Source organism: Chiloscyllium plagiosum, unplaced genomic scaffold (genome assembly GCF_037043375.1).
Source record: "Chiloscyllium plagiosum isolate Xiang-an unplaced genomic scaffold, Cpla_swu_hap1 HiC_scaffold_17, whole genome shotgun sequence".
Taxonomy (NCBI): Eukaryota; Metazoa; Chordata; class Chondrichthyes; order Orectolobiformes; family Hemiscylliidae; genus Chiloscyllium; species Chiloscyllium plagiosum.
Genome location: NW_028270155.1, coordinates 43,824,213 through 43,851,909, shown reverse-complemented (window position 1 = coordinate 43,851,909; position 27,697 = coordinate 43,824,213). Strand labels below are relative to the sequence as shown.

Sequence of the window (27,697 nt, the reverse complement as noted above, 5' to 3'; positions counted from 1 at the left end):
CAGTTCCAGCATAACTTCCCTGCTCTTAAACTCCATATGCCTTTTTACCCACTTTATCCACATGCCTTTATACCTTATGGGACTGGGTACATGCACACCACTACTTCCCAGGGTCCTGCCATTCATCAGGCATTCCCTTCCTTGTGGGAAGCTCACCCCTAAGTCAGGGTTGTAAAACGTTGGCCTTTCCAACGACACTCATATCTCTAGAGTGAATAGTAAAAAGAATCAAACCTCAAGGGATGTCTGCCAGCAGAGTTGTCTATAAGGATCCCCATGCGACCTGATGACACTCTCACAGTGTATTTTTATATAAGATACACTCTCCACTTAATAATAACCCGACTGAGACTGACTTTGTTGCTCTCGTGACAGACTGTCATTTGTAGCTTTACTCCTGTTTGCATGTATAATACATTGAAAAAGTCCCTACCATATCACTGTCATGCATGCAGTGAGTAACTGGAAAGTCCCTGCTGCAGCTCCTGGGGTGGGGGTGTGCGCTCGCGCTGGACCCAAAGCGATCGGGCGCGGTGGGCGGGGCATCAGCGGTGACGCCGGCGGCGCGGTGACGTCACGCGCTGGGGACTTTTCGCACCCTTCTCCCCCCCCCCCCCCGCGGGCCGGGATGTCGGAGACTGGAGACGGCGGAGCTTGTGTCGGGGTGGACGGCTCGGTGAACGGCGTAGCGTCTCGTCGTTTTATCGGCGTCAGCGCCTGTCGGGGTCTTCTCGTTTCCCTGTAATCTCACCCCACCCACCCTCCCCCAGTCATCGCATCCAGTCATGGCCGGCGTCGCGGCTTCGAGCGGTCACCGAACCAAAGCACAGCCCAGTAGGCCTCTCGCTGTTCCCGAGGCGGCCGGCCCCGCTGCTCCCTGGTGGAAAGCGGACGCCGGCGGCCTGGGAGAAATCAGCGACGAGTTCGCGGTCTGCAGCGACAAGAAGGATTATCTGGAGGGCAGCACGGCCTCCATCCAGGAACTTTTCAAAGTGGTCCTGGTCATCTCGGTGCCCCTGATGGTTCGTTACGCGGCGACGGCGTCTCCTGGCCCCCAGCAAGTCTGGGTGCAGCTGAAGGGGAGACGGGAACATGTGAGGAAAGCCAAGGTACGTCTTGGGGGAGGACTGGAGTGGGCCTAAAGGCCACCCCGGGTTATCTGTCTGTCTACACCGGGGGAGGAGCGGGCCCGGAAATGTGTCAGGTTCAGGCAGAGTTGTGATAGCTTTGAAAGTAAACAGTGCGGAGAATGAGCTCTTTCTCTGTATTTTTTTGGTCGTCGTGCAGTGATCGTATTGAGCAGGAAATTTAGACTGGTGTTTCCCCGGACTTGGAGATATTGCTTATTGGGGACTTTTGGGTTAGGGGTTACTTTTGGGAGTGAAGGACCTTAACGGTTGAATCATTTAATTGTGGGTATTCCGCTTACTTTAAGAATGCAATCATTGTTTCCAGTGGGGTGAATTCTATGTTAAATTCGATTTACTCCAGAACATTTAACTTGTATATCTACACTGTAGAATTCCGGCATTGTTGATAAGTGTTTTTGTGGATGTGAGCATGAATGCAAACTCGTTTTTAACGAGTTTCTTTGCCTTTATTCCCAACCTGAAGATTTTAAGTTCTGGTGCAGATTTTTACCCATCTCAGAAGAATAGAAAACGTTGTAACTGATTGATTACTATTTTGCTGAATTTCAACCTAACTCATTACCGATGGTAACTAAATTGAACCCTGGAAAAAAATCCCAAATCTCCAGATGATGTGAAATGTTGAATGCCTTTCAAATCTATTCTATGGAGTTCTCTTTGGGATTACTTGATCGTGACAGAAAAATCCCATGGTTGCAACATTTGAAAACCAAGGTCATATATCTTCATTTGTCATATAATAATTTGTCTAGTAGCCAAAAGGAAGTAGGCAGAACATAATTTGTCTTAGCCAATCATTTAGTGTAAATCTAAATTTGGTTGGGCTGGGTATCTGAAATTGCAAAATAAGTATTTCTGCCAAATTGTCATGCTGATGTTGACGTGTAATTTGCATTGAGATTACCTCAGTACTATGCCTATTTTCAAATTTGATTGACCATATGCATAATGTGAAATAGCTTTATAAATGTAAGTATTTTGAGAGACCACTATCAAGAACAGTGACATTTATTAATATCTATTAATTTGTCTTTGCTACAAGGGAGCAAATGTCAATTTGCAGAAAATAAAATCTACATCTAAATTGGAAATTTTATCAGTACAAATTAAAATTACATACAAAGTATTTTTGGCTCAATATTTGAGTCAAAATGTGGTGCTGGAAAAGCACAGCAGGTCAGGCAGCATCTGAGGAGCAGGAGAATTGGTGTTTCAGGCATAAGTCCTTCATTAGGAATATGGAGGGGGTGTGGGGGAAGGGGTCAGAGATAATCAAGAGGGGTTGGGGCTGGGGCGAAGGTAGCTTGAGAGGCGATACGTAAATGCAGGTGGGAGAGGAGGTGATTGTAATAATTTGGAACAGATAGGTGGGAATGAAGACAATTCAAGTGGGCGGTGCTGAGTTAGAGGGGGTTCTTGGATGAAGTTGGGGGGGAGGGGGGATGAGGAAACTAGTGAAACTGATGTTGATGTTGTGCGGTTGGAGGGTCCCAAGGTGGAGGTACTGCAATTTTCCCCTCCCACCTGGTCAGCAATGACCTCCAGCACATCTCATCCACTTCCTGCACTTCTGCCCTTCAACCCCACTCATCCAACCGCAGTGAGGATCGAACCCCCTTGGTCCTCACCTTCCACCCCGCCAATCTCCAGATACAACACATCATCCTCCGCTATTTCCACCACCTACAGTCAGACCCCACCACCAGAGATATATTTCCCTGCACACTCCTTTCAGGATTCCGCAGAAAACATTCCCTCCGCACTTCCTCATTAGGTTCATGATTCCTACCAACCCACTCTCCACTCTCGGCACCTTCCCTTGTAAAACCTGCACCCACGCCTCCCCCCTCACTTCTATCCAAGCCCTCAAAGGATCATACCACACTGCAGAGGTTTTCCTGCACATCCAAACATCACATCGACTGTGTCTGTTGCTCTCGATGTTATCTCCTCGACATTGCGGAGATAGGACGTCAGCTCGCAGAACTTCCCAGAGAACATCTCTGGGACGCATGCACACAAACAACCCCACCGCCCCTCAGCCTCCGATGCTCCAGGGAAAACAGCCCAGTCTGTTCAGCCTGTCCCTATAGCTCAAATCCTCCAACCCAGGCAACATCCTTGTAAATCTTTTCTTAACCCTTTCAAATTTCTCAACATCTTTCATATAGGAAGGAGACCAGAATTGCAAGCAGTATTCCAACAGTGGCCTAAACAATGTCCTGTCCAGCCGCAACATGACCTCCCAACTCCTGGACTCAATACTCTGACCGATAAAGGAAAGCATACCAAATGCTGCTTTCACTATGCTATCTACCTGCGACTCCACTTTCAAGGAGCTATGAACCTGCACTGAGTGCTCCCCCGGTTCTTGCAATGAATTGGAAAATTGCATAGACTTTGTTCACGATTGCCATTCTTCCCTCACTGTCACCTTTTTCTGCTAAGAAAGGGGAGAGAAAAAGGTGAAAGTGCGGGAAGGATGGAAATTTCAAATCCTCTTCAGCTGCAGGTGAGATGGTAGAGGCCGAGAGGACTGCGAATGCTGTCATGTCATTTTAAAAAAGGAAGGAAGGGATAGACCAGGAAATCGCTGGCGGCTTAGTCCAACCTGAATGGTTATAAGATTAAATTATATGCTGTCCCTCAGAATTTTAATATCTGCAGTTGGTGAGCCATTGGGGCTCGCCAGTATGCCCTTCATAAAAGAAGGCCATGTTTGATAAATTTGATCAGATTTGGGTGGGTATCCAGAAGCGTTGATAAGGGTAATGAATTTGATATAGTCTGCATGGATTTTAGCAAGGCTTCAGATTAGTTTCCTTGTGGCAGACTGGTTGAGAAAATCTTGATCATAGCCCTGACTTTCAAGTCTAAATCATTAAAATGCATATCAAAACCGCAAAGACCCCAGCATAGCCCCCCAATGAGGAATTCCGAGGAGAAAATTTTTGATTCACCGTGCCACTTTGCCTTAGATCTTATATTTATTAACAAAGACATAGAATACAAGAGCAGGGAGGTTGACCTGGAATTGTATAAAATAACAGGTTATACCAGATGGTGCAGAGGAGACTTACCAGGATAATGCTTAGACTGGAAGATCTGAGTCATGAGGAAAGATTGGAAAGACTGGAGTTATTTTCCTTGGAATACTGAAGCTTGAGAATGGACCTGATAAAGGTGTCCACAATTGAAGGGCATGAGTAGAGTGAATGGGAAGACACTTTTCCATTACTGGAGGGATCAATAATCCAGGGCCATCATGAATTTAAGGAAAGAGGTAGAAGACTTAAGAGGGATGTTTGGGAGAAAGTTTCACACCCAGAAGGTGATGGGAGTCTGCAAAGTTATGGGCCGAGGACTGGAAAATGGGATCAATGTCGTCAATGTCTATTGACTGGTGTGGATGTCACTGGCTTCTTTTGCTGTACATATCTGGGTCTTATTCAATGGCTGCAGGCTCAAGCAGTCTTCTCCTAATTTGTTTGTTCACACATTTACTGTCTTTCTCCTCACAGATGTTACCTGACCTGTGTTTTTCCTGCTGTTTTTGTTCTTCAGAATTATTTTCTGAATTGGTCAGCAGAATCAGCAAGGATCATTCCATTAATTCCATACAATTGGTTCAAAGTCTTCTCTGCACTTAATTGATTTTTGCACACCCCACCTCAATGCCATTAAAGTTTTGAAAATAAGTCATAGTGTTACTTAATTTTGTATTATTCATTAACAGCCAATTGCTTAATATTTTCTTTTACATTTTGCAGGAATATATCAAGGGAATTTGTAATCCAGAATTTCGTCAGATTGAGTATTATCCAAAGGAAATGCATTGCATTTTTGCAGGAGCTAAAGGCTTGTTTCTCAAGTGTCTTATACAAGATACCTGTGCTGATATCTCCATGGCAAGTGCTGGAGCAATTAGCATTACAGGAGGTACAGAAGCAGTGATTATGGCAAAAACCCGAATACAGCAGTTTGTGCAGCTGTTCAAAGATAACAAAAGCATACCTAACAAAAGAGAATCTTCAATTAAAAGAAACTTTAAGCGCATTATAGAATTAAATGCTGATAAGTATTCAATGGATTTGCTGCTCTTGCCCAGCGCTGTAAAGGAGGAACTTGTGAATCTTGCTGAAGATGTACTGTGTCATGAAGAACCTATAGATCTGACTTTAGAACTTGATGATAATTCCCAAATTATTAATCATGATACTTTTAACTCTTCCTCTGAAGGAAAATCTAAAGATCTGCCCTACTTTGAAGAAGCTAGAAGACAGGCTGGCACGCCTGTATCTGAACTTGCTCAGCAAATGAACTCTATGCTTACACAAGTAAGTCAAAAATCATTTGTTCCAGAAATAGAGCAACCATCTTGTGAGGCACCATCAGCAGGAAAGGAGAGACTGTCATGCAAAAGAAGATCATCTAACAGCGAGGACAGACATACAAAGCGCCAGTTTTCGGGAGACATTGAGTTTGCAGCAAATACCACAACTAAAGTGCTTTGTACTAACGTGGTCACTGATGAGCCCACTGCATGCAATGTTCCCTTAATTGGACAGCAGGATAATCAAATTGAAGAGGACTCAACAGTTACTACCCCAGAAATGGAGTTCAACATGCTTGTAGAATTTTTCAGAACAATGGGTTATTCCAATGATGTAATAAAAAGAGTTATTGGTGAAATGGGGCAGAATGAAGAACCTATGTTATTGCTTAAAAGAATTGTTGAAGAAAGTAAACACATGGAGGATGAACAAACCACTTGCGTACAACAGGCTGCTGGTTCAAGTAGCCTTTGTGTAAGTTCAATACAAGAAACAAATAAAAATCCACAAGTAGACACACCTGAAACTTGTACCGTAAGAACTGTTCAAGTTGAAGAAAGAAGAGCAAAATCGGTACCCAGTTCTTCACAAGATCAATGGAAACATGAGAGACTTGAAAAACGCAGTCAGCCTGTGGATGAAATGTTTGTCATTGCCCAGGATAACAAAGATGAAGTCTTAACAAAGCCTCCTGCAGTCAAGTTAATTAACGACACTGAGAATTTTCACTCAGTGAAGCATTTCACCCATGCCTTAGTTAATGAGAGGAAATTGTTAAATGAAAGTGATATTGTAGCAAGAGGCAGCTCTGAACAGCCACTATTGCCTGTGTTTTCCAATCGTCAAGTGAGTGCTTCAGTGACTGGAGTTCAACGATTCCATGATTTACTGAAAAGTCCTTACAGACTAAACCTAACGAGTGATCCTGGGAAACCAAATTTGAAGCACATTATAATTGATGGAAGTAACGTTGCAATGGCGTGAGTATTGTTAAATTGCCTTCCAATTTGTGCATTACGCAGCATTTGGCAAAATTTTAGACAGTTGTTTATCCAAGTTATGGAACATTGCTTTGAATAATATTCTGGCATTTAATCATTCTACTACAGTACATATTGAATTCCACATTGCTAGAGATATACCCACCAGAGGCCGGTGGGTTCCATGTTAATACTAAACATTCCATGGCACTATTCAAAGAAGTGCAGTGTGTTCTTTTGGCCAAATGGCTCCCATAAGCAAGCTACACTTAAAATATGATTTTCCCTGTTACTTGAGAAATTGTGTGCTGATAAGAAAAAGCTCCACGTTTCTGAAAGGAGCTTCTGATCAGAAATGCAAAGAATATACATATATTTTGCCTAATCTCATAGCATACGACAGTCGAGGAAGGCGAACTATGCCCTCATTTTCACAGCAAGTAACTGTCATGTTCTGAAATTTAAAGGATCCCCAGATTCACAGGCAATCTTTTTGACAGCTGCTGTGAAATGTTAAATTCATAAGATAAACATGAGGTTAAGTTGCAAGGGGTCCAGCTATGTGGTAGGTTGTTTAGTGTAGGTCAGAGTAGATGGCAGATCATCTGGTTTGGAGTAGGGGAAGGTGGTGCTTGGGTCAGGTAAGCTCTGCATCCAGGTGTGGTGTCAGGTCCCATGTCAGAATGGACGGGCAGGTAATGAGATGGTTTCGTGTGTATTTAATAGTTAGAGTTAATTGTCCAACTTTCTCTGAGTACCTATTTGCTTGACTGCTGTGGAACCCTCCACATTTTCCCATTAAATGTATACTTTTGGAGGGGTCTTTGGCTTGAAGGAAATAGCCCACATATTTTTCAATTTCCGAGACAGTTCATTTAGCGTCTACTGCAATGGGATTCTGCAGTGTCTCAATGCGCGACTCCCACCTGTCCTTCAGGCTGCTAGTTCAAGTAGACTTTGTGTAAGTTCAATACAAGAATCAAATAAAAATCCACAAGTAGACACACCTGAAGCTTATGTACCGTAAGAACTATTCAAGTTGAAGAAAGAAAAGCAAAATCAGTACCCAGTTCTTCTGGGGCCTCCTGGCAGCTGACCAAAAACAGCAATACTGCACCTGCAGGCAAGGTGACTTTAGTTCTATAAGTGGTGTGATGTCAAAGTAAAAATTAAGCCAAAAAATAGAGGACGCTTGTAGTGCAACTAGTAATTACTAAATCATTGATCTCTTAATGTGTCCTAATTATCATTGGAAATATGATGAGTGAGGGATAAGAAATAGATTTTAATATGGAAAAAATGTACAGCCAATTGCCATAGAATGTATGGCAGCTTGCATACTTGTGCGATAGCACTTTTTGATTCACTGTTTTTGATGACATGGGATGTTTTTATTGTTTAAAAGTGTTTGCTGTCTGAAAAGGCAATGGGGGAGAAAGTGCAAGGAACCTCTGATCAATTTAATGATAATTTGTGAATTAAGTTTTTCCTGTTTGTATAAGGGTTAGATGGACAGTCTATCTTTCTTTCTCACTTGTCATAAAATTAATGAGTTGAGTCTCCTGACATAAAATGGATAGAGGATCTAGTATGATGATACAGATTCAACTGAACAAGTGCAGATGAATCACGGTGCCATATTTGCATTGGGCAAATGCATTTTGTGACAGACCAGAGTTTTCTTGAGATTTTTAGAAAAATTGTCCTTTGGCAGTTCCCCCTTTGATCTTTCATTGATTTTCATTCTTAATTATTTAAAGATTGGTTTCTAAAGCAATTTTAGAGTCATGGCAAATCTCTTTTCATTACTTGTTCTGTCATGTTTTAGAATTAGAGTATAAAAGGCTTTGTCCTAGGATACCTTCTTTGAAGCTGTGACGTACTGGTCGTCATCGCAGCCCCTCCTCGAGCCATTTGGGGAGTGTTAATTTTTATTTGAACAAGAATAAGGCTGCATTACTTGCTATGCCAACCAATTTAACTCTTTCTGATCTGTATCTTCAATCCATCCTTTTTGCCTTGGTTCCATACCCTTTATTTGCCTTGCCCAGCAAATATCAAATCTCAGTTTTGATATTTTACAACTGACCATTTTCGTTTTGGACTGGCAAGCAGGGAGGGGGGGGTAACCTCATGCTGAATAGCCTCACTTTAGTTAAAAGAGAATAAACCTGGTGGAATTTCTTTCCAGATAAAGTAGTCCCTTTTCACCTGTATCTCTGCACCTCCTCCCTCTGTTTACACCCATTTTGCATTGACTTTCCCCACAGAGGAAAAGCAATTATTCATTAATTAGCACAGAATAGTTTGTGATATGAGATGTACTTCCTATGAGATGACTGTTTGTATCTGAACTTTGAAAGTGCTTCTGATATGCCCTTGACACACTGTTCCTGTTATTGGATTAGGGAGCATTGGTAGCTTGTCACCCTAGCCAACGTAGGCCTCTGATTTATGAACGTTAACTTAAGCTTGTGCTTATGAAGGTAATCCCATACATGATTATAATTTTAAAAACTCAACTTCTAATACTTACAAACATCAGCCATTTTTCTGCATTTTGTTCTGACTTGAATATACTTAGACTTGCAAACACACTCCAGAACCAACCCGGGCACTGCCTGTACAGTCAGTGAGTTGATGATCGTGCTGACTTCAGTAAACAAACACATCTGACTTGGATGCACTCTAATCACCCTCAATTTCCCATATGAGCAGATCAACACTAATTTGGAACCCATTACAAATGAATTTTTAAACAATTCAGCCAACATGAAACAACAGTGGAGTGTGCTAGAAATACTTAGGAACAAAGACACTTTTCATCCCCAAGAGTTTACTCCACCATTTAGATTGTGACTTCCTCTAACACCATTGCTCCATGTTTTTTGAAGCCCCTTGATCCCCTATTAAAAAATTACTTTGACTTTTGTTTTGATCTGACATCCTTGTGCTTTGACACAGGAGAGTTCCACTCTTCAACTATTTTTCTAATTTAATGTATTAGTTCTTGATTAGACTACCCGTTATCTTTTTTTTAAGTTTTAGTTAATGCACCCTGAACATGTAATGTACTCCTTGTAAGCCCTGGTGAATTTGAAAGAACAGGCAGCAAGGTTAATCTGCAGCACTTTCTTTTACGTGATTTGAGTTTATCAACTTTCTTTTTCAGTTTCTTCTAACATTTTCCCGAAACCCTCCCCTAATATTCTTAGTCATGTGTGATGTCTTTCCATTAATTATTTTTTATAGAACAACTTGTGGCTATTCTCTCTACACCAGGAATCAGTTACTCAACATTTTATAGAAAATAATGCTATTGGACATCATGAAGGCCGCAGCAGACCTTGAGTTACAGATGCTGAGTTCATGAGATGATAGCCCTCTAGTTTTTTCTAGCTTTACAGAAAGATTTTTCTCCACAGTAGCTGAAATGCATGAATTTCACTTTCACCTTTGCAGCTGACTTGCATCAACTCCATTCCAGATAGTGGGTCTCATACCAAAAACTTTCCTGACCAGTATAGAGAAGCACAAACAGGTTGTCATCAAACAAATTAGGTATATATGAGACTTCAAAATTTTCTGTCAAATAAGATGTCATACGTGTAAGTTTAGAGATTTGTTTGTTACTACTTATTTAAATGCTTTGCAAATTGATCTTTTATCTAAAATGGAATTAATTCCATACATCCTGCTAGCATTGTTAACTTGCCACAATCTCAAGAAATTGATACCAGTCACCGAAGTTCACTGTATTGACTTAGTCTTGCAGAATTTGTAGAAGTGGGAGTGTTCATTCAAAATCACATTTTGTAATGCTTTCTAACAATTTTGATTTGATATTTGGATTAATTTTAGACTAACGTTTTGGTGTTTGACTTGATTCCCGAGATTCATTCTTGGTGTTTGTTCTGAGCATTTTGTTTATGATGGCAGATGATTTGTTTAAGGTTTAAAGAGTCATAGAGATGTATCGCACAGGAACAGACCCTTCGGTCCAACTCGTCCATGCCGACCAGATATCCTAACCTAATCTAGTCCCATTTGCCAGCACTTGGCCCATATCCCTCTAAACCCTTCCTCTTCATGTACCCGTCCCGTTGCCTCTTAAGTGCTGTAATTGTACCAGCCTCCACCACTTCCTCTGTCAACTCATTCCATACATGCATCACCCTCTGTGTGAAAAAGTTGCCCCTTGGATCCCTCTTATATCTTTCTCTTCTCACCCTAAACCTATGCCCTCTAGTTCTGGACTCCCCCACCCAAAGGAAAGATCTAGTCTATTCACCCTCTCCATGCCCCTTATGATGTTATAAATCTCTATAAGGTCACCACTTAGCTTCTGACACTCCAGGGAAAACAGCCCCAGCCTACTCAGCATCTCTCTCTATAGCTCAAAGCCTCCAGACCTGGCAACATCCTTGTAAATCTTTTCTGAACCGTTTCAAGTTTCGCAACATCCTTCCGATAGGAAAGTGACCAGAATTACACACACTATTTCATTGCAGTCCTTCTGATTTTGTTAATCTGCCTGTTATGATATATTTAAATTATTTGAAAATGTTTTGTCATACATTTTTAGATTAGATTATTAAATTATAATTCCGACCCATTTGAACTTACTGTAAATATTTAAAATTTTAAACATTTCCACGATGGAATCGTGAGTTTTTAGTACGTAAGAGGAAATTGGAAGAACCAGTGTAAATTTTGAAATTCCCAGAAAACATTGGAACCGTGACTTGTTCTTTTTTTTTTAAGAGCTGCATGAGTTCTTCAGTTCCTTTTCTTGGTAAATCCCAATTCCATTGACATTCTTAAGAGCATCTAATCATGTTACTTTCATTCACTCCACTTATCATTTAATTTATACTTTATCCCATTTGCTATGAATGTTATTTAAGTTTCTATTGCCTGTGAAAATTAAAACCAACCAATGGAGCCATAATTTACATTGTCAGCTAAAGTCAAGAACCTTAAAAAAAAAGTTAACTGGCAACTTGAAATTAGGTGCATTGTTTTGAGAGAGATGAAATATTGAAAAGTAAGTATAACATCTGCAAGCATAATGATCTTAAGGAAAAAATGAATCTCGCTAAAGCAAATACAAACTAAGTAAATTGAACATGTGCAAGTGGCATTTGCTATCTAGATGGAAATAATGGTTTTTTTTGTTACGGGTTTAAATATCTCCTGGCTTTCAACTATTTCAATTTTAAGACATAGCAATTCCATATTCTTTGTATTTTGTGCCAAGCTAAGTAGTTTCCTGTTAAACTGCTTAATTCAACATTTTAAACAACATTAGTGTGTTTGTGGGAAAATGTCAACTAAGGATAATTAGAAACCTGGAATATCCTGTTTTCCTACTTGCTATTTCTCACTTGTTCTGGAGTAGAGTGGTGCTGGAAAAGCACAGCAGTTCAGGCAGCATCCAAGGAGCAGGATTTTCCTGCTTCTTGGATGCTGCCTGAACTGCTGTGCTTTTCCAGCACCACTCTACTCCAGAATCTGGTTTCCAGCATCTGCAGTCATTGTTTTTACCTATTTCTCACTTGTTGCAAAAACGAGCTGTCATTTAATTTTCAACTATTTTATACAAGACCAAAATCAATAATTTATTTCATAAACAACATTCGTTTATCAACTACTCAAAATTCAATTCATTTCTATAATCTTGCAGGTCATGGTCTGTGTAACTGTCCAGATGTTTTGCCTGAGAGTCAGGTTTGCGATTTTCAGTTTCTCAAAATCCTAAACCAAAAGGATTCTCCATTACCCAACTAAAACTATATTTGAGTCTCAACTGAGGTATGAGCCTACCTTTTAAACAAATTTTACCAAATATTTTGGTGACCTAAACATGACTAACATTTTTTACAATGCACTCTGCATAATTGTGAAGAAGTGGCGTTGGTGTATTGATCCACAGTATAAGTTCATACGTAGAGGTAGTATTCATAATAATAAAAGCCGATAGTCATGTCAGTCTGAATCATAACTCGATTCTTTGTGTCACGTAGTTGTGTAGTGCAGGTACAAACTATTTGGTATTCTGTGGAATGAGTCAGTGGGTCACCATTGGTATTTTGGTTAGGGGATTCCCGTATTACCACATTACTGTGAAACAGTGATATTTATGGTAATCTTTGGTATTCTGTACTTTCCTTCCCTCCCCACAATTAGATGAGACAACTTTTGACAATTGCTTCTGTAGGTTGTAATTATGAGAAATGTTTCTAAAACCTTAATTTGGCTGTGCAAGTTTTCCTATTACACTCACCTGTTGAAATTCTAACACAATTTCTGGGGAACTGATTTTTGTTGTTTTATAAAGGATGAGAATTCTGATTTGCAATGCTGGAAATAATATTACCTTTTATTTACATCACCCTTGTGTGTTTCTTCCATAAAAGCTGCAATTTTAAACTATGGGTAATGAACACAATTGTGTAGTTTTGACCTAAGGAAATGTAATCTATCCATGCTGGATAAATTGAGATTACCTTAATTGAGATTACTTACTTTGGGAATTTCCACAAATGTGTTTATTTAGCCCGACGGTTTGTCTAATATATTATAAATGAGCCTGTGAACTCTGGATATATACCTTGCAAATGCACGCTTTCCTTGTTCACGAACATTACCTCCTATATCTGGGGCAATAAAAAGCATCAATGTATCACATCCATTTTGAGGACGCAGTTTGTGAATAGATCATTGGGCCAATCCGTGCTTTCTGGGGGGTGGGGGGGAAGGAATGATTCAGTACAATTTATGGATTGTATGATGTTTTTGATGTTCAAAATAACATTTTAATGAAAATATAGCTCTTGTATTTCAAAGTAAATTTAGTTGTTTTTTTTTAAAAAGTTCTCATTACATCTTTGGTATATTCTACGTTTTTCTTGATAGCATGTGATTTTGAATGCTAAATGTTTAGAGGCCAATCTTGCAGTCTGCTAGTGGATTAAGCAGTTTCCCAAGACAACAGTGGCATTTAGATCAACAAATTGTACAGTGCTTCTATCTGACTCCTGTAGGACATTTGCTTATCAAAATTATTTGATATCAAGCACAAGGGCAGCTTTCACAAGCTTCATTCAGATATAACTTATGCTGAGCTTTTTTTAAGAAAGTGTCCTGCTACAAGTTCTGTTCATTTATTAAAAAGTTCAAATTTTGAAAGCTAGTGAAACCTTGCCAGAGAATTGCAATCCCATGACATCGGATTTAATGTTTGGATTTACCTCACTATAAGTGAACTATGAAATGAGTAATACTCCCAAATGTGTAAAACTTGGCCCCAACTTTCCTCAACAATGCTGCTTGATGCATGCTTTCTTCATTCCTTTACTGCTAATGAGTACCATGATTCCACCAGTGAGACATTTGCCACATATTTTTTATGCTTCTCCACCTCAAACCTACAACACAAGTGCTGCTGAAATTAATGACCTCCATTATATTGGATCCAAGAGAAATGAAATTGCTGTATTGTTTCAGTGAGGATCAGGGCTAAAAGGGTGAGTTAATTTACTTAGCTGAACTGGATTGTTGAAGCAGGACGGGTTTGCTGTACAAACTCGATGAAGGTTGCAGGATTCTAACTTGGAGGATTTGAAAGGTGGAGGAACAGTTATTTGTTCATGGAGAAACTGGCATCATTGGTGTTGCACAAATTATTGTACACTTCTACTTGCATTTGAGAAGGTAATAGTTATAAAGTGTTAGATTGTGGAGGAGGAGGAGGAAGTTGCTTATAGGTTATTGGAAAGATACTGAGTTGGATTTGTGGAGTTCTTTATTTTAGGTGTAGTCTTGTTCCTTGATTTATCTCTCAAAATATACTTTGCCACATAATTTGGTTTACCATTCTACTAGCTAGTCTTTTATCGTTTTCTCGGAGAAAGTGAAGACTGGAGATCAGATTTGAGTGTGTGGTGTTGGAAAAACACAGCATCAGAGGAAAAGGAGAATCGACGTTTCAGGCATAAGCCCTTCATCAGTCATTCCTCTCAACTTTTACTGTTCTCTGCACTATTTGACAATTCTCAAACTTTTGTTTGCTCATCAGATTTTAAAATGTATTCCTTATTCTCAAATTTGTATCTAAAATAACTGTACCCAGATTGCTTTCTAATGCCACTTTTCACTCCTCTCTTCTACATAGTAATGCCCATTTGTTAACATTTTACTGTGCACCAACAAACCTTCCATTCATGCTGTTATAAGTATACAATCTGAGAGAAAGTGTGGCAATGTGAATAAGATGGTGATGGTTGGACAGTGAGCAAAAATCTTAATGGTTTTCAGATGTCATTCCATATACTGTACTCTGCTTCTGTTGTATTGACTTCAATTGGTCTTGTCTTCAAAAGAAAACTTGACTGAAGGCAATGTCCAACAAATCTCTGGCTGTTTTGATAAGCTTATATGTTTCAAACTGGTTGTGAATTTTGAGTCAAGTTATTGCAATGACTGCGGGAATTCTAAGCCATTTTGATGCCTTTAGGTAGGATATCTTGGTCGCTTTCTCGTCAAAAGTTTAGTTAAAATACCAATATCAAAATTGCTAACTTGCAACATTATGGGTCAAATATGATCTACAAGATTCAGAGCAACCAGATGTGATGAAATGAAGTAGGCTTTATTGAGCAGGATGTTAGGTATTCTCAGCAAAATGGCACTGCAAACAGCAAAGATGTTCTCTTTTACTCCTATTCACACCCCTCCTCATCCACCCACCCTGTGGACATTGCAGTGCTGTTTGTTTCTTTGAAATGATATCTTGTGTGAAAGAGGGGCAAGACCATTGAAGCAATGGTGAAACTGTGTCAATAATGACTCGTGTTCTCAGTCTTAATCCCCAATTTCAAGAGTCTAAATTAGGAAATTGTCTGAATTGACCCTTTCTTTGCTCAAGGATCGCCTTGTCACCCCACATGTATAGCTAGAGTCTTGCAGACTGAGACAAATATCTGTCTCTTCCCTCAGTCTTCCTGAGGTTACATAACAGATATTAGTAAAGTACACTTGTGGAAATCACAGAAAAGAAAGCAAACTAAAGCAAGATAACTTCATGAAGATTTTGTACCCTTATGCAATAGATGGGGTTTGGTTAGCTCATTTGCCTGAACAGCCAGTTTGTGATGCAGTGTGTTATCAACAGCATTGATTCAATGGCTGCACAAATGAAGGTTAAAGGCTTCTCAACCTCTCCCCTCGCTTGAGGTGTGATAACTTCCAGTTAAATCACCACCAATTTTATCTTTCTAGTGAGAGTATAGTCCTATGGTCTGGTATACTATGACAATTTTTACCTTACTTTACAATAGATATGGTTAGTAGATCAAGGTATTAGCAACCCTAACTTGAGTCTAAATGCATGGTTCCCATCCAGCAAGAATGTTATAGTCAGTAAACTATGTTAAGATAAAACTGCACACCAGAAATTTGTTTATATCTTTAAAACCAAATGAGTGCCCTTGAATTGAACGTGCTGTAGTTAAGACTGATACAGCTACTTAGTCATTAGCTTACCAAGAAGAGTAGTTTCTCACATGCGGAGACAGTTTTATTGTCTCACTCAATAGGCAGGAAATCAGACTAAACTATTGGAGGGCCATTGTGGCACAGTGGTAGTGTCCTTACCTCTAGGCTGTGGAGGCCTGGCTTCAAGCATCACCTGATGCAGAAGTGTCTCATAACATCTCTGAGCAAGTTGATTAGAAAACAAATCTGCCTAGACTATTTTAAAAGTTCAGGTAAAATCCTAAAAAAAACAGTTCAAGTCAATATTGAATCCTTGAAACCAAAAAAGAGGAATGCTGGAAAATCTTAGCAAGTCTGGCAGCATCTGTAAGGAGAGAAAAGAGCTGATGTTTCGAGTCTAACTGACCCTTTGACAAAGGTTCAGTTAGACTCGAAACATCAGCTCTTTTCTCTCGTTACACATGCTGCCAGACTTGCTGAGATTTTCCAGCATTTTCTCTTTTTTGGTTTCAGATTCCAGCATCTGCAGTAATTTGCTTTTATTGAATTTTTGAGATTAGTAATGCTATCAAATCTTATGTTGTTAATTTTACAGAAATTCAAAATCATAGCAAATTAATAGTTACCAGGCTTGTACTTCTCTTCCTCCTTGCATTGACCACATCTATGTCTGACTCCATAATTTAGAAAATTAGAAGATGAACAAATTTTGGCCAAAGCTTGGTCATCTCCCTTCTAAAAATGAGGAATTGCGGATGCTGGAAATCTGAGACAAAACCAGAAGTTGTTGGAGAAGCTCTGCAGGTCGGGCAGCATTTGTGGAGAAAAAGCAGAGTAGATGTTTGGGTCCAGTGCTCTTTCTGCAGAGCTTCAAAGTTGACTCAATTTTCTCTCCACAAATGGTGCCAGACTTGCTGAGTTTCTCCAGCAATTTCTGTTTTTGTTTCATCTCCCTTTTGTTTCTCATCAGCAAAGGAAACATGCCATCTGGACCTGTGACCTATCTATCTGGAGTTCTGTCCTTTTTTTTAAAGAAAAATCCAGAAACCATTCCTTTTTTTATTATTTGTTCCATGTCTTCTGATGCACTACTATTACATTTCCACTATCATTTGTCAAAACGCAAGAAAAATATGTATTTGATGTGTCACAAAGCTGGTCCCTTTTTTCTAAAAGATGTTTCTTTTCTCAATGGTACTGTGTTCTTGGTTTTTCTCAGAGGGCAATAAACACTCCCAGCTCCAATTAGATTGGTTTGGTACAGAGATTAAAGGGTTTTGAGAGGCCTTTTTGTTTGTGTAAACACATGAGACTTCAGGCCAAAGTGGTCATGTTTTAGAAGTGACCTGTATATAGTGATCAACTGTAGCTGAGCAGTTCAATCCAGAACAAGCTAGAAGTTTTGACCCCCACCCCCCTGCATTTCTCTTTGTATCTCTATGCATGCACCTCTAGACTGCATCCTTTTTCCTGATTATAAGTAAGACTTTTTATGATACATCACGTTTTATCACCACTTTATTGTTCTTTTTTCTGATCACGTCATTTACAATAGCTCGATGATTTTACCTTTTCCAGCTCTGTTCCACTTATTCTCTGACTCCTTTTACATTTTTCACACTTTGGCGCCTGTCTGTCATTGTTGTTTCTTAGTTCTCATATTTTGTTCAGTTATGTGTCCAATTTTGTTTTCTAAGACAAAATGGTTGTCATTTTATGTAATTTATGTCAGAAAATTCAAAAAATTAAAACAAAAAAAGTAAAATTGGAAAATCTAAGCTTGTTTAGAAGTTTGGTTAGATCACATTTAGATCACAGCCTACTCTCCATATTGCTAAGAGGACATAGACCAGAGGCACTGAAGAGGATGCTGAAAGGATTTAGTAAGAAGGACGATATTAGAAACTGGCAGAAAACACCACATATGCTTGGCATCTCTCAACAAATAAAAGACTGAAAAGCAACCGTATTCATCCCTTTAAAATTCTGAAGCTTTAAAATAGTAGTTGCACTGAAGGTATTTCCACTAGTGGGAAATGCAATCCAGGAGTCAGCAATATGAGAACCCCAAATAAATTCAATAAGGAATTCAAGAGATATCTCTTTTGCTGAGATTAGTTAGAATGGGGAACTGTCTACCACACAGTAGTTAATGCTAATAGCAAAAATGTGCAGTTCAGGGCACAAGGTAAATGGCATTATAGGAGAGATAGTTATGGTTAAATGGAGAATCTCCAGATATTTCTCCTATACATCAATTAGGGTTAATTTGAATTTATATTGCAAGAATGTGACGCAGTTATGTATTTTGAGTCCCAATAGACTTACAAGTATCCTTTATTTTTTATTCTCACAGCCATGGAATGAAAAAAATATTTTCCTGTCGTGGTATTGCAATTGCAGTAGAATGGTTTTGGAATCGTGGTCACCGAAATATAACTGTGTTTGTTCCTCAGTGGAGAACCAAGCGAGATACCAAAATTACAGGTATGTTTCAAAAGAAAAATTAAATTTGCAATAAATGTTGAAAATGTTGGGATTTTTTTTGTTTGAAAAATAATATAATTGTGCTGACTTTCTTGAGGTAAAGAGCTATTATTTCTTTAGAACTTCTCATGAGCAGTTCAAAGATAAGCTAAAGTTAAATTAACATTCTTGATTCTATTCGGACTTGCACAGAATGAGCCATTATTTATTTTTAATCTCTGGCTTCTTAAAGCTTCATGTATGTAAGTATGAATCTACATAAATTTTTAAAAAAACCTTAAACAATGATAGTCATTGATTTTTCAGTAGAATAATTTTTTGCTTTTCATTTTGAAGTACTGGTCTCCAAATTTCAAGGTTAGTATAAGTATTCTTTTTTTTAACAGAGCAGCATTTCTTAACTGAGCTTGAAGATCTTGGTGTCCTTTCTTTTACACCAGCTAGAACAGTATGTGGAGTAAGAATTGCATCACATGATGACAGGTAAAATTACATGTCCAACATATGTGCCCTGTGTTCTTTACTTCAGACCATTGATGACGAACTGGGTTTTGGAACTTGGTTATTTTGTGGTATCGATTTTTCTTTCTTTTAATTGCAGCTTTTAAAATTCTGTTAAATAGAACAAAGTTTGAATCAATTGAAGTATTGCACATTCATTATTAACATAATGTTTCATATACTATACAAATCTGCAATAGAGCTCTTTATATTAAAAATTAAGTTACACTGATTTTTAACTTTGAACTTCCAGTTGTATTAAAATGAGTCAAATATAACAATGTTAAAATAACTATATTATTCAGGTTTCTATTGAAAATAATGTCCATGTCTCACTGCTTCCTGCCCACCCATCAACCAAATAAAATGTATATACTGCTCTGAACCAATTGCCCATAATGACAGACAATTAAGTTTAGCATTTACTTATTGAGTTGGCGGCAAATAGCATTTGCCATGTCGTGCTTTTTGTTTTGCTTTGTGGACATGGTAGTCCTGAGAAGAATCATGTAAAAGATATTGTAGATGCAAAGATCCATCTACAGCAAACAGTGGAAACTGGGAAACCATAAAGTAAATAGATTGAAACAGAGAAGTAATTTGAACTGATTGAAAACTACAAAGAAAGGCAAGAAATAAATATAAATAAAGAAACATAAAACTTGGCCCTTCTGCAGTTTCATGACAATGGATACAGACTATTCAAAATGTAAAATTTGATCACCTGTCAATACTATATTCCTTGCGAGTTTTGAGAAGATTTGTAGCTCAGGTTGAGGTTTTGGATGTAGGTTTGCTTGCTGAGCTGAAAGGTTCATTTCCAGACATTTCGTTACTTTACTAGGTAACATCTTCAGTGGACCTCATGCGAAGCAATGCTGAAAATTCCTGCTTTCTATTTATATATTTGGTTTTCTTTGGATTGGTGATGTTATTTCCTGTGGTGATGTCACTTCCGGTTACTCTTCTCATGGGGTGGTAGATGGGGTCTAACTCAATCAACAAACACATTGAGTTAGACCCCATCTACCACCCCCTGAGAAAAGGAACCGGAAGTGACTTCACCACAGGAAATGACGTCAACAACCCAAAGAAACCCAAACATATAAATAGAAAGCAGGAATTTTCAGCATTGCTTCGCATGAGGTCCACTGAAGATGTTACCTAGTAGGGTAACGAAACGTCTGGAAATGAACCTTTCAGCTCAGCGAGCAAACCTAGATCCAAAAGTATATACTTTTTTAAAATATATACAACTGCTGGCTGCAGCCAAATTATGAAATAAGAACTTACATTGGATGTCTTAACTTTAATTTAATTGCACTTTGATTGTTGTAATGGGATGGCATTGTAGCCAGAGAAAAGCAGCATTCCAAGACCTACAACAGGAATAACTGGCAGCAGTTGATTTTCTTTTATGTAGTGGAGTGAGAAAAGTCACAATGGAATATTAAAAATTGCGGTGGTATGAGGTATTCTATTTTCCTTCTCTCATTTCGGGTAGAAATTTATTAATTTTGTAGTGTGATCTATTGACCATAATTGATACAGGTCAAACTTTTCTCATGTTAATGATTCATATAGTTCCTACGTCCTGTTTATCATAGCTTCTGTATTAATGCAATGACATTTCATATTCCATCTTTAACAAAATGTCACAAGAAATCCTCGCACCAAACCAAATAGTGATTGATTACTGAAGTTTGTTATTCCAGCATTGTGGAAATAACTTGCTGTGAGATTCACTGCCGGTGGCCTGTTTTTATAGGAAGTTCAAGTCTGAGGTAGTGACAAAGCAGTTGGAAATTTGAAGAATGATGGGTTGGATGTAGATTTGCAAAGTCCAAAACTTGAGGTATATTGAACCATTTCCCATCTTCCGTTACTGTAATTGACAGTCTTTTCTAATATTTCCAAAATACTTGTTTGCCCTTTTACAGGTTTTTATTGCACCTTGCTGAGAAAACTGGTGGGATTATTGTTACCAATGACAATCTCAAAGAATTTGTGTATGAATCTCCAGCCTGGAAAGCAATAATTCAAGACAGGTAACCATGTAGCAGTTTTATTATTTCACTTTAATCCATTTACCATGATAGATATGTCTTGAAGTAAAGGGTGTTATTTATGTCAGGGCATGTCTTGGCATGAGGAGTTACCAAGAGGGATCATCGGATCTGATAGCATTAAGGCGGCAGTTTGGTCTCAGAAATTTGGAGGCAATTGCAAGTTTTGGGAATATTGGGTAAACAGTCTAGGAATTTGAGTACTAACATACAAGTCCTAGAAAGTGATTCTTGAGTCCAGCAGTAATTTTAGAACACTGAGTAAGGCACAATGTCTGCTGACATTATTTGGTGTAGCTGGCACTGAGTGGAGTAAGGTTTAACAGCGTTACCAGTGAACAATGCTAGAAGACTTTGACCCAAATTGCCAGTGCTGGTTTTCTAACCAGGAGAAAGTGAGGACTACAGATGCTGAAGCTCAGAGTCAAGAGTGTAGTGCTGGAAAAGCACAGCAGGTCAGGCAGCATCAGAGGAGGAGGACAATCAATGTTTCGGGCATAGGCCCTTCATGATTCTTCTGCTCCTCGGATGCTGCCTGACCTGTGCTTTTCCAGCACTACACTCTCGACTCTGTTTTGCTCCCCATTCAGACCCAAAGCCCTCTGTGTACTGCCATTATTGTCCTACCTTTCCTAAACCATTCATAATTTTCTTTGGATGTCTTGTCCATCACTTTTCCTAAACTCAGTTTCTGTCTTCATGATATCTGCTTTAGAAGTACCAGCTGCCTGCTTAAATTAATTGGATTGTATTGATTATGTATTTACATAGAAATATAGAAACAAAAAAGATGGAGGCAGGAGTAGGCCAATGATTCCACGAGCCTGTTCCGCCATTTAATATGATCTTGGCTGATCGTTGAGCTTGATACCCTATTCCTGCACCCACCCCCAAATATCTTTCTACCCAATTAGCTACAAGAGCTATATCTAACACCTTGCTGAAAACAATGTTTGGGCTGCAGGCACTTTCTGAATTTCCCAGGCTCATCACTCTGAGTGAAGACATTTTCCTCATCTCCGTTCTGAAGGGTTTACCCCTCATCCTTAAACTATGACTCCCAGCAACATTTGAAAGCCTATATACCATTCCCACCAATGTTTTTTGCACCTTAGTATTTCTCAATTCTACCCACACAGATTCTACATTGTTAGAGTTAATATCTTTCCTCAATATTTTATTTATATCCTCTTTAACCAGTAATGTCTCTCCACCAGTTTTTCCTTGCCAAGCACTGAATACCCCTGGAAGTTCGTTTCCTATTCCGGGCACCTTGCAGCCCTGTATCTGTAATTCCAACTGTATCCTACCCACTTACATCTATTTGCGTGATTAATTCATCCACTTTATTTTGAATGCTTTGTGCACTCAGGCAGAAAGCCTTAAGGTTTGTCTTTTTAACATTTCTTGTCCCATTCCCACGTTATGTTTTCCTGTGGCCTTGTTTGATTTTGGTGTTTGATTGCTCTGTGTATTACTTCTGTATTGCCCTTGCTGTCTTTTGTTCTTGTCCTTAATTCCCCTTCCTCTAACTCCTTGCATGTGTTACTACCCCGCTGACAATTTAGTTAAACCCTGCGCAAACACTCTAGCAAATATTATCCTAGGGCATCAGTCCTGGCCAGGTGTAACCCACCAATTTATACTAGTCTTACCTCTCCCAGAACCAGGCCAAACGTCCCAAGAGCCTGAAGTCGTTCCTTTTACTCTGTCACTTGAGCCACATATTCAGCCACTATATCTTGTCATTTCTACTCTGATTAGATAGTGATCCTAAGATCATGGCCTTTTGAAATCCTACTTTTCAGTTTGATTCCTATCTCCCTATAGTCTGCTGTTCAGACCACCTTTTAAGCTATGTAATTGGTATGAATGTGTACTTGACCATTGATTATTCATGTTCTCCCCTTCAGTTATCCTGTACCCGCTCTGAAACATCCTTGACCCTTGTACTATAGAGGCAGCAGGCCATCTTGAAATTTTGTTTGAGGGCACAGAAACACCTATCTATTCCCCTTACAATTGAATCCCCTACAACTATTGCATTTCCACACTTTTTGCTCCTCTCCTGTGCAGCAGAGCCATCTGTTGTGCTACAAATTTAGCTGAGAAACCATTCCCCTCAACAGTTGAAAGCAGTATATCTGTTTTCCGGGGGACTGGGCCACAGGATTCCTGCACTCCCTGCCTAATCCTTTTACTCTGCGTCATGGTCACCTGTTCCCTTTCTGACTGTGGAGTCTTATCCTGCAGTGTAGCCACTTCTCTTTACGTGCTGTTACGATTCTCTTGGCTTTGTAGATGACAGTGTCCCCAGCAGTTTCAGCGCCAAAAACCTGGACCTTTCTTTTCTGTTCCTTGTTACTACAAAATTAAGTCTTTAGAAACTATAAACCACAAAAACACCTTACAAACTGTTATTTTCATGATTGCAGCAGTACAAAAAATAGACAATTTTAGTGTGCTATTGTTAGATAAGTGGCTGACTTTCTCCATTTTTAATAGACTAATTTCCACGAAGAATAGTTACATCACAAGTCGTTTATATAGTTCTCATTTTGTTATTTGCAAAAAGATCTTTATGCTTTAATACTGGTTTAGAATAAATTCACTAAAATTAATAAAAATATCATTGAAAATTAACAATTTGCAACTGTTAGCTGAGATCACTTTTTGTAAGAAAAGCTACTTTTTGATAATTACCTTGAGTACTCCTGTACCTTTTCAAAAACTTGGAAAAGGCAAATAAACTCTCTTTTCCTCTCTGAATTTGAGAAGTATGATTCTACCTTTCAGTGGAATTCCTCCTTTGTATAATGTGTTGATTTTTCAAAATAAGTACTCTAATTTACAAAAAGCCAAGCTCAAAATTAATATCATTAAGCTTTGTGGAGAAGTATTCTTGCGTGATATGCAAGAATTTCAATGCTCCTCATTTTCTTCCTTCTAAAAGGATAATGTGATATTGTTCTACAGGCACTGGTAGTCCCCTGATCGTAGTGATTGACTTAGTTGAGTTTAGTTGATGTTAGTTGGCTTTATCACAAAAAGTACAGCATCACCTTGTGGTTTGACTATGCAAATACACTTTCCACCAGAAGCAACTGGAATTGGAAGCAGGAAAACTGCCTATGTATCATAGAATCAATCAGTACAGAAAAGTCCATTCAGCCCATCAAATCTGCACCACCAAAAATATACTACTACCTACACTAGTCCCACTTGTTCTCACTAGGTCCATAACATTGAATATTGCAAATGCTTCATCCAAGTCAAGGTTGGGGCCTCATGCCTTCTATCAACACAAGTGTTCCTTGACAGGCACAGAGAAGCTAAGCCCCCTAATAGAAATCAGCAAGGCTATCTCTGGTGGATAAATTTTTAGTTCAGTGGACTTCACCCTTGACCCCTTGAGAAATGTCAGCTGATCAGAGAGTTGAGAGTCTCCCAGACTTGCATGTTAGTTTCTGGCGAACTGGACTTATATTTTTATTACTTTCTCCACTGTGCAAAGTCGTAAGTTTCAGTTGTGGTGCAGTGATCATTGCTTGACTGAGGTTATATAGCTGTTTTGGTGTCATCTGCAAACATACTAACCATACCTTTTAAATTCACGTCCAAGTCATTTGTAAAAATGACAAAGAGCAGTGGATCCAGCACCGATCCTTGTGGCACACCGCTGATCACAGGCATCTAGTCTGAAAAGCAACCCCCTACCACCACCTTGAAGAAGAAATGAGCAATTGCTTTCCTGAAATCCACCTGGAAATATTCTTGTTTTTATTTTATTTTAATATTCACTTGGTTTGATATGATAAGCTCTGAACTTTTTTTTTATAAATTAGGTTACTACAGTATACATTTGTTGGAGATTTAATTATGTTACCAGATGATCCCCTTGGAAGGCATGGTCCTGGATTGGAGGCTTTTCTGCATCAAGTGGCTGTTTCAAGGTACTTGTCACAGTTAGACTACTTATCACATGTTTAGGTAACGAATTACTTTGGCTGGAAAGAAAATTGTGGAGTAAGTTAAGTATTTTTTATGTCGTTGACTTTTTGTTTTGCTGTCGACACTAACTCACTGCAATATAGACTAGGAATATGCAGTATTTGCTCAAATAGTTCTTTTTGCTTTAATTTAGATATTGTTATATTTGCAACAGTGGGAGTTACAATTATATGTTTGCCTGATTATCCCTTTGTGTTCCCGCACAAAACATTGAAGTTTTTTTTGTCTTCCTCAGGTATTGACTCTAGTTATGGCCAATCAATTTTCAAAAATACTGAGTCAGCAGTGTTCAAGGAGAGGCTATGAAACTGTTTTCATAGCTGTTTAATGTTTAAACCACCTGAGCCAGTGCAAAGTTGTCATCTGTTTTTGTAATAATCTGTGTTTACTTTCAGTTCAGTTATATGCTGCATTTAAGTAGACCCTGATATGGTGTACCACAGCACTGGATCATCAGGAGTCTATTTTACTTCACACATGCACTGTTATGCTGCTATAATGCTGGCGACCTGAAATAAAACAGGAAGTGCTGGAGAAACTCCACAGATGTGGCTATATCTGTGGTGAGAGAAGCAGAATTGATGTGTCGAGTCAATATGACTGTTCGGAGCCAAAGAGGAGTCATATTGGACTCTAATTCTCTTTCTCTCCATGGGTGTTGTCCAGTCCTGTGAAAGGTTTTACCTTTGGATCTAAAAACATTAGAAATAGGAGCAAGGGTAGCCCATTACGCCTGCTTTGCTATTCTAAAACTCTGACTAATCTGGCATGAGCCTCAAGTTCTCTTGTGTTTTCTTCTCATAGTCCTCAATTCCTCTGTGTTTCAAAGATCTGTCAACCTCCTCTTTAAATACATTAGTGATCTAGCCACCACAACTCTCTGGGCGAGAATTCTAAACTTTCACTGCCTTCTGAGAGCAACAAATTCCTCCACATCTCAGTTTTAAATGAGTTTCTCTTATTCTGTAACTATGTTCAACCTAGTTTAAGATTTCCCCCTAGTGGAAACATGATCTCAACATCAACCCTGTGAAGTCTCTCTTTTATACTCACTCACTAAGGTGATCCTTCATTCTCCTAAACCTTATTCTGTTAAGGTCTAGCCTATTTTGCCATTCTTGGTGAGCCAACCCCTTGATTCCAGGAATCAGCCCAGCGAATCGCTGTTTTTTTTCGGAGGGTGGGTTACCTTTCACCTGAAGGGAAGGTGAAGCTTTTATATTATGTTGTATTACTTTATTAGAAATTTAAATGGTGGGTCTGAGATTACATTCAGTTGAAATGGGTCATTCAACCAAAAGAGTTTTGAAGGGCTTAAAGTCATGATCATGCCGATATATGCTTATGGGATGCTATAATCCATAACAAAGCAAACTGCAGATTTAGCAAATCTTAACCTGAAAGTAATGCCGCCTTCACAATTTTTTCCCTTTAGGGCTTTGCCACAGAAGACAAATGTCGTAATTCATCCAAGTGTACCATTTTCAGTACCACGTGCCACCTTTACATTTGAATCGCGACGACCTGAAATGCCCCCTTTGCGAACAAGAGAGGAAACTGACCAACTAAAACAAAATTTGTTGAAGATATTTCCTGAAGTCAGTCAAAGACAGAAAATTGATCAGATTTTGGCAGCACATCCACACATGAGGGACCCTAATGCACTGTCTGCAATGGTGCTGGACCAAGAATAACTTGTCATGAACGTTGGAAGTGTTGATAATGTTAGAATATTTTGGGAGTCCCAAATCTAACTTTACTGTTGATCAGTTGTCGAGCGGCAAGGTACTTTTCTTTTTGTACCAACACAATTGCTTGTCTCAGTTGAAGTAGAAGATTTCCTGCACAGTCAGTGGTTTGACTATTTTCTGTGGGACAGAAGAAGCTGCCACAATTCTCATTTTGATGAATCTACTTCAGCTTATAAGTCGTCCTCTGTCACAGCTGAAGTAATGGAGTCAAACGTGTTTTATCTTTTTCAGTTAAGGACCCGGGGTGATGGAAATAACGTAAAGAACAGTGTGGGGAAACCATAATGTTGTTCTTCACTTAGCCTTTCAATATTGCTATTCATAGTAAGAACTGAGGGAATATTTACAAAATAAGTTTTAGTAATAGATTTGCAAATATTCAATATTCATTGACATAATATTTATAGAAAGGCGGTGTATAAACTGGGTTACATTTTATTTAATTACTGGCTGAAGGAACATGTAAATATTACAAAAAGTATATATTTTTGTTCAGATTCAAGTGTAAATTTCAAATAAGATTCTGATTGGATGGCAACATTTTTTGAGAATGTATTTTGTTAAATAAAATCTGTTAAAACTATAGCTATAAACATGACTATTGAAAAAGTCAAAAATCAATCACTACCAAGATGCCAAAAGTCCAATTAAATTTGTACTTTAATACTTTATTTTCTAGTATGCTTGTTTTTTGTTTCTCAACCAATTTTTAAAATGTAGCGTCACCCAACGTTGTTGTCAGTGGACAGTAGCTGATAATTGAATGGGAAGTTTCTCTTATCTCTGCACATCTTTGCAATGAGACAAAAACGGGTACTGCAGATGCTGAAGATTAGAGTTGAGATTAGAGTGGTGCTGGAAAAGCACAGCAGATTTATCTCCACCCCCGAGGCTCCCTGCCTCATTCCTGATGAAGGG

General features: G+C 38.9%; 1 protein-coding gene across 1 annotated transcript; it reads left to right on the top strand.

Annotated features, from left to right (window-relative positions):
• The first annotated feature begins 626 nt into the window (after positions 1-626).
• n4bp1 (nedd4 binding protein 1) lies at positions 627-27,450 on the top strand. The gene is made up of 7 exons (XM_043706928.2): positions 627-1,109; positions 4,922-6,465; positions 18,320-18,450; positions 18,837-18,933; positions 20,892-20,999; positions 24,863-24,970; positions 26,464-27,450. The coding sequence occupies exons 1-7, from the start codon at positions 786-788 to the stop codon at positions 26,720-26,722; spliced, it is 2,571 nt and encodes an 856-aa protein (XP_043562863.2). The 5' UTR covers positions 627-785; the 3' UTR covers positions 26,723-27,450.
• Positions 27,451-27,697: the final 247 nt, after the last annotated feature.

Bases quoted from the DNA above. Each gene is read 5' to 3' on its own strand.
- n4bp1 (XM_043706928.2), top strand. From the start codon at position 786: ATGGCCGGCGTCGCGGCTTCGAGCGGTCACCGAACCAAAGCACAGCCC. The intron at 18,451-18,836 runs GTATGTTTCAAA...TTTTTTTAACAG, and splicing joins GCGAGATACCAAAATTACAG to AGCAGCATTTCTTAACTGAG. The intron at 21,000-24,862 runs GTAACCATGTAG...TTTATAAATTAG, and splicing joins AAAGCAATAATTCAAGACAG to GTTACTACAGTATACATTTG.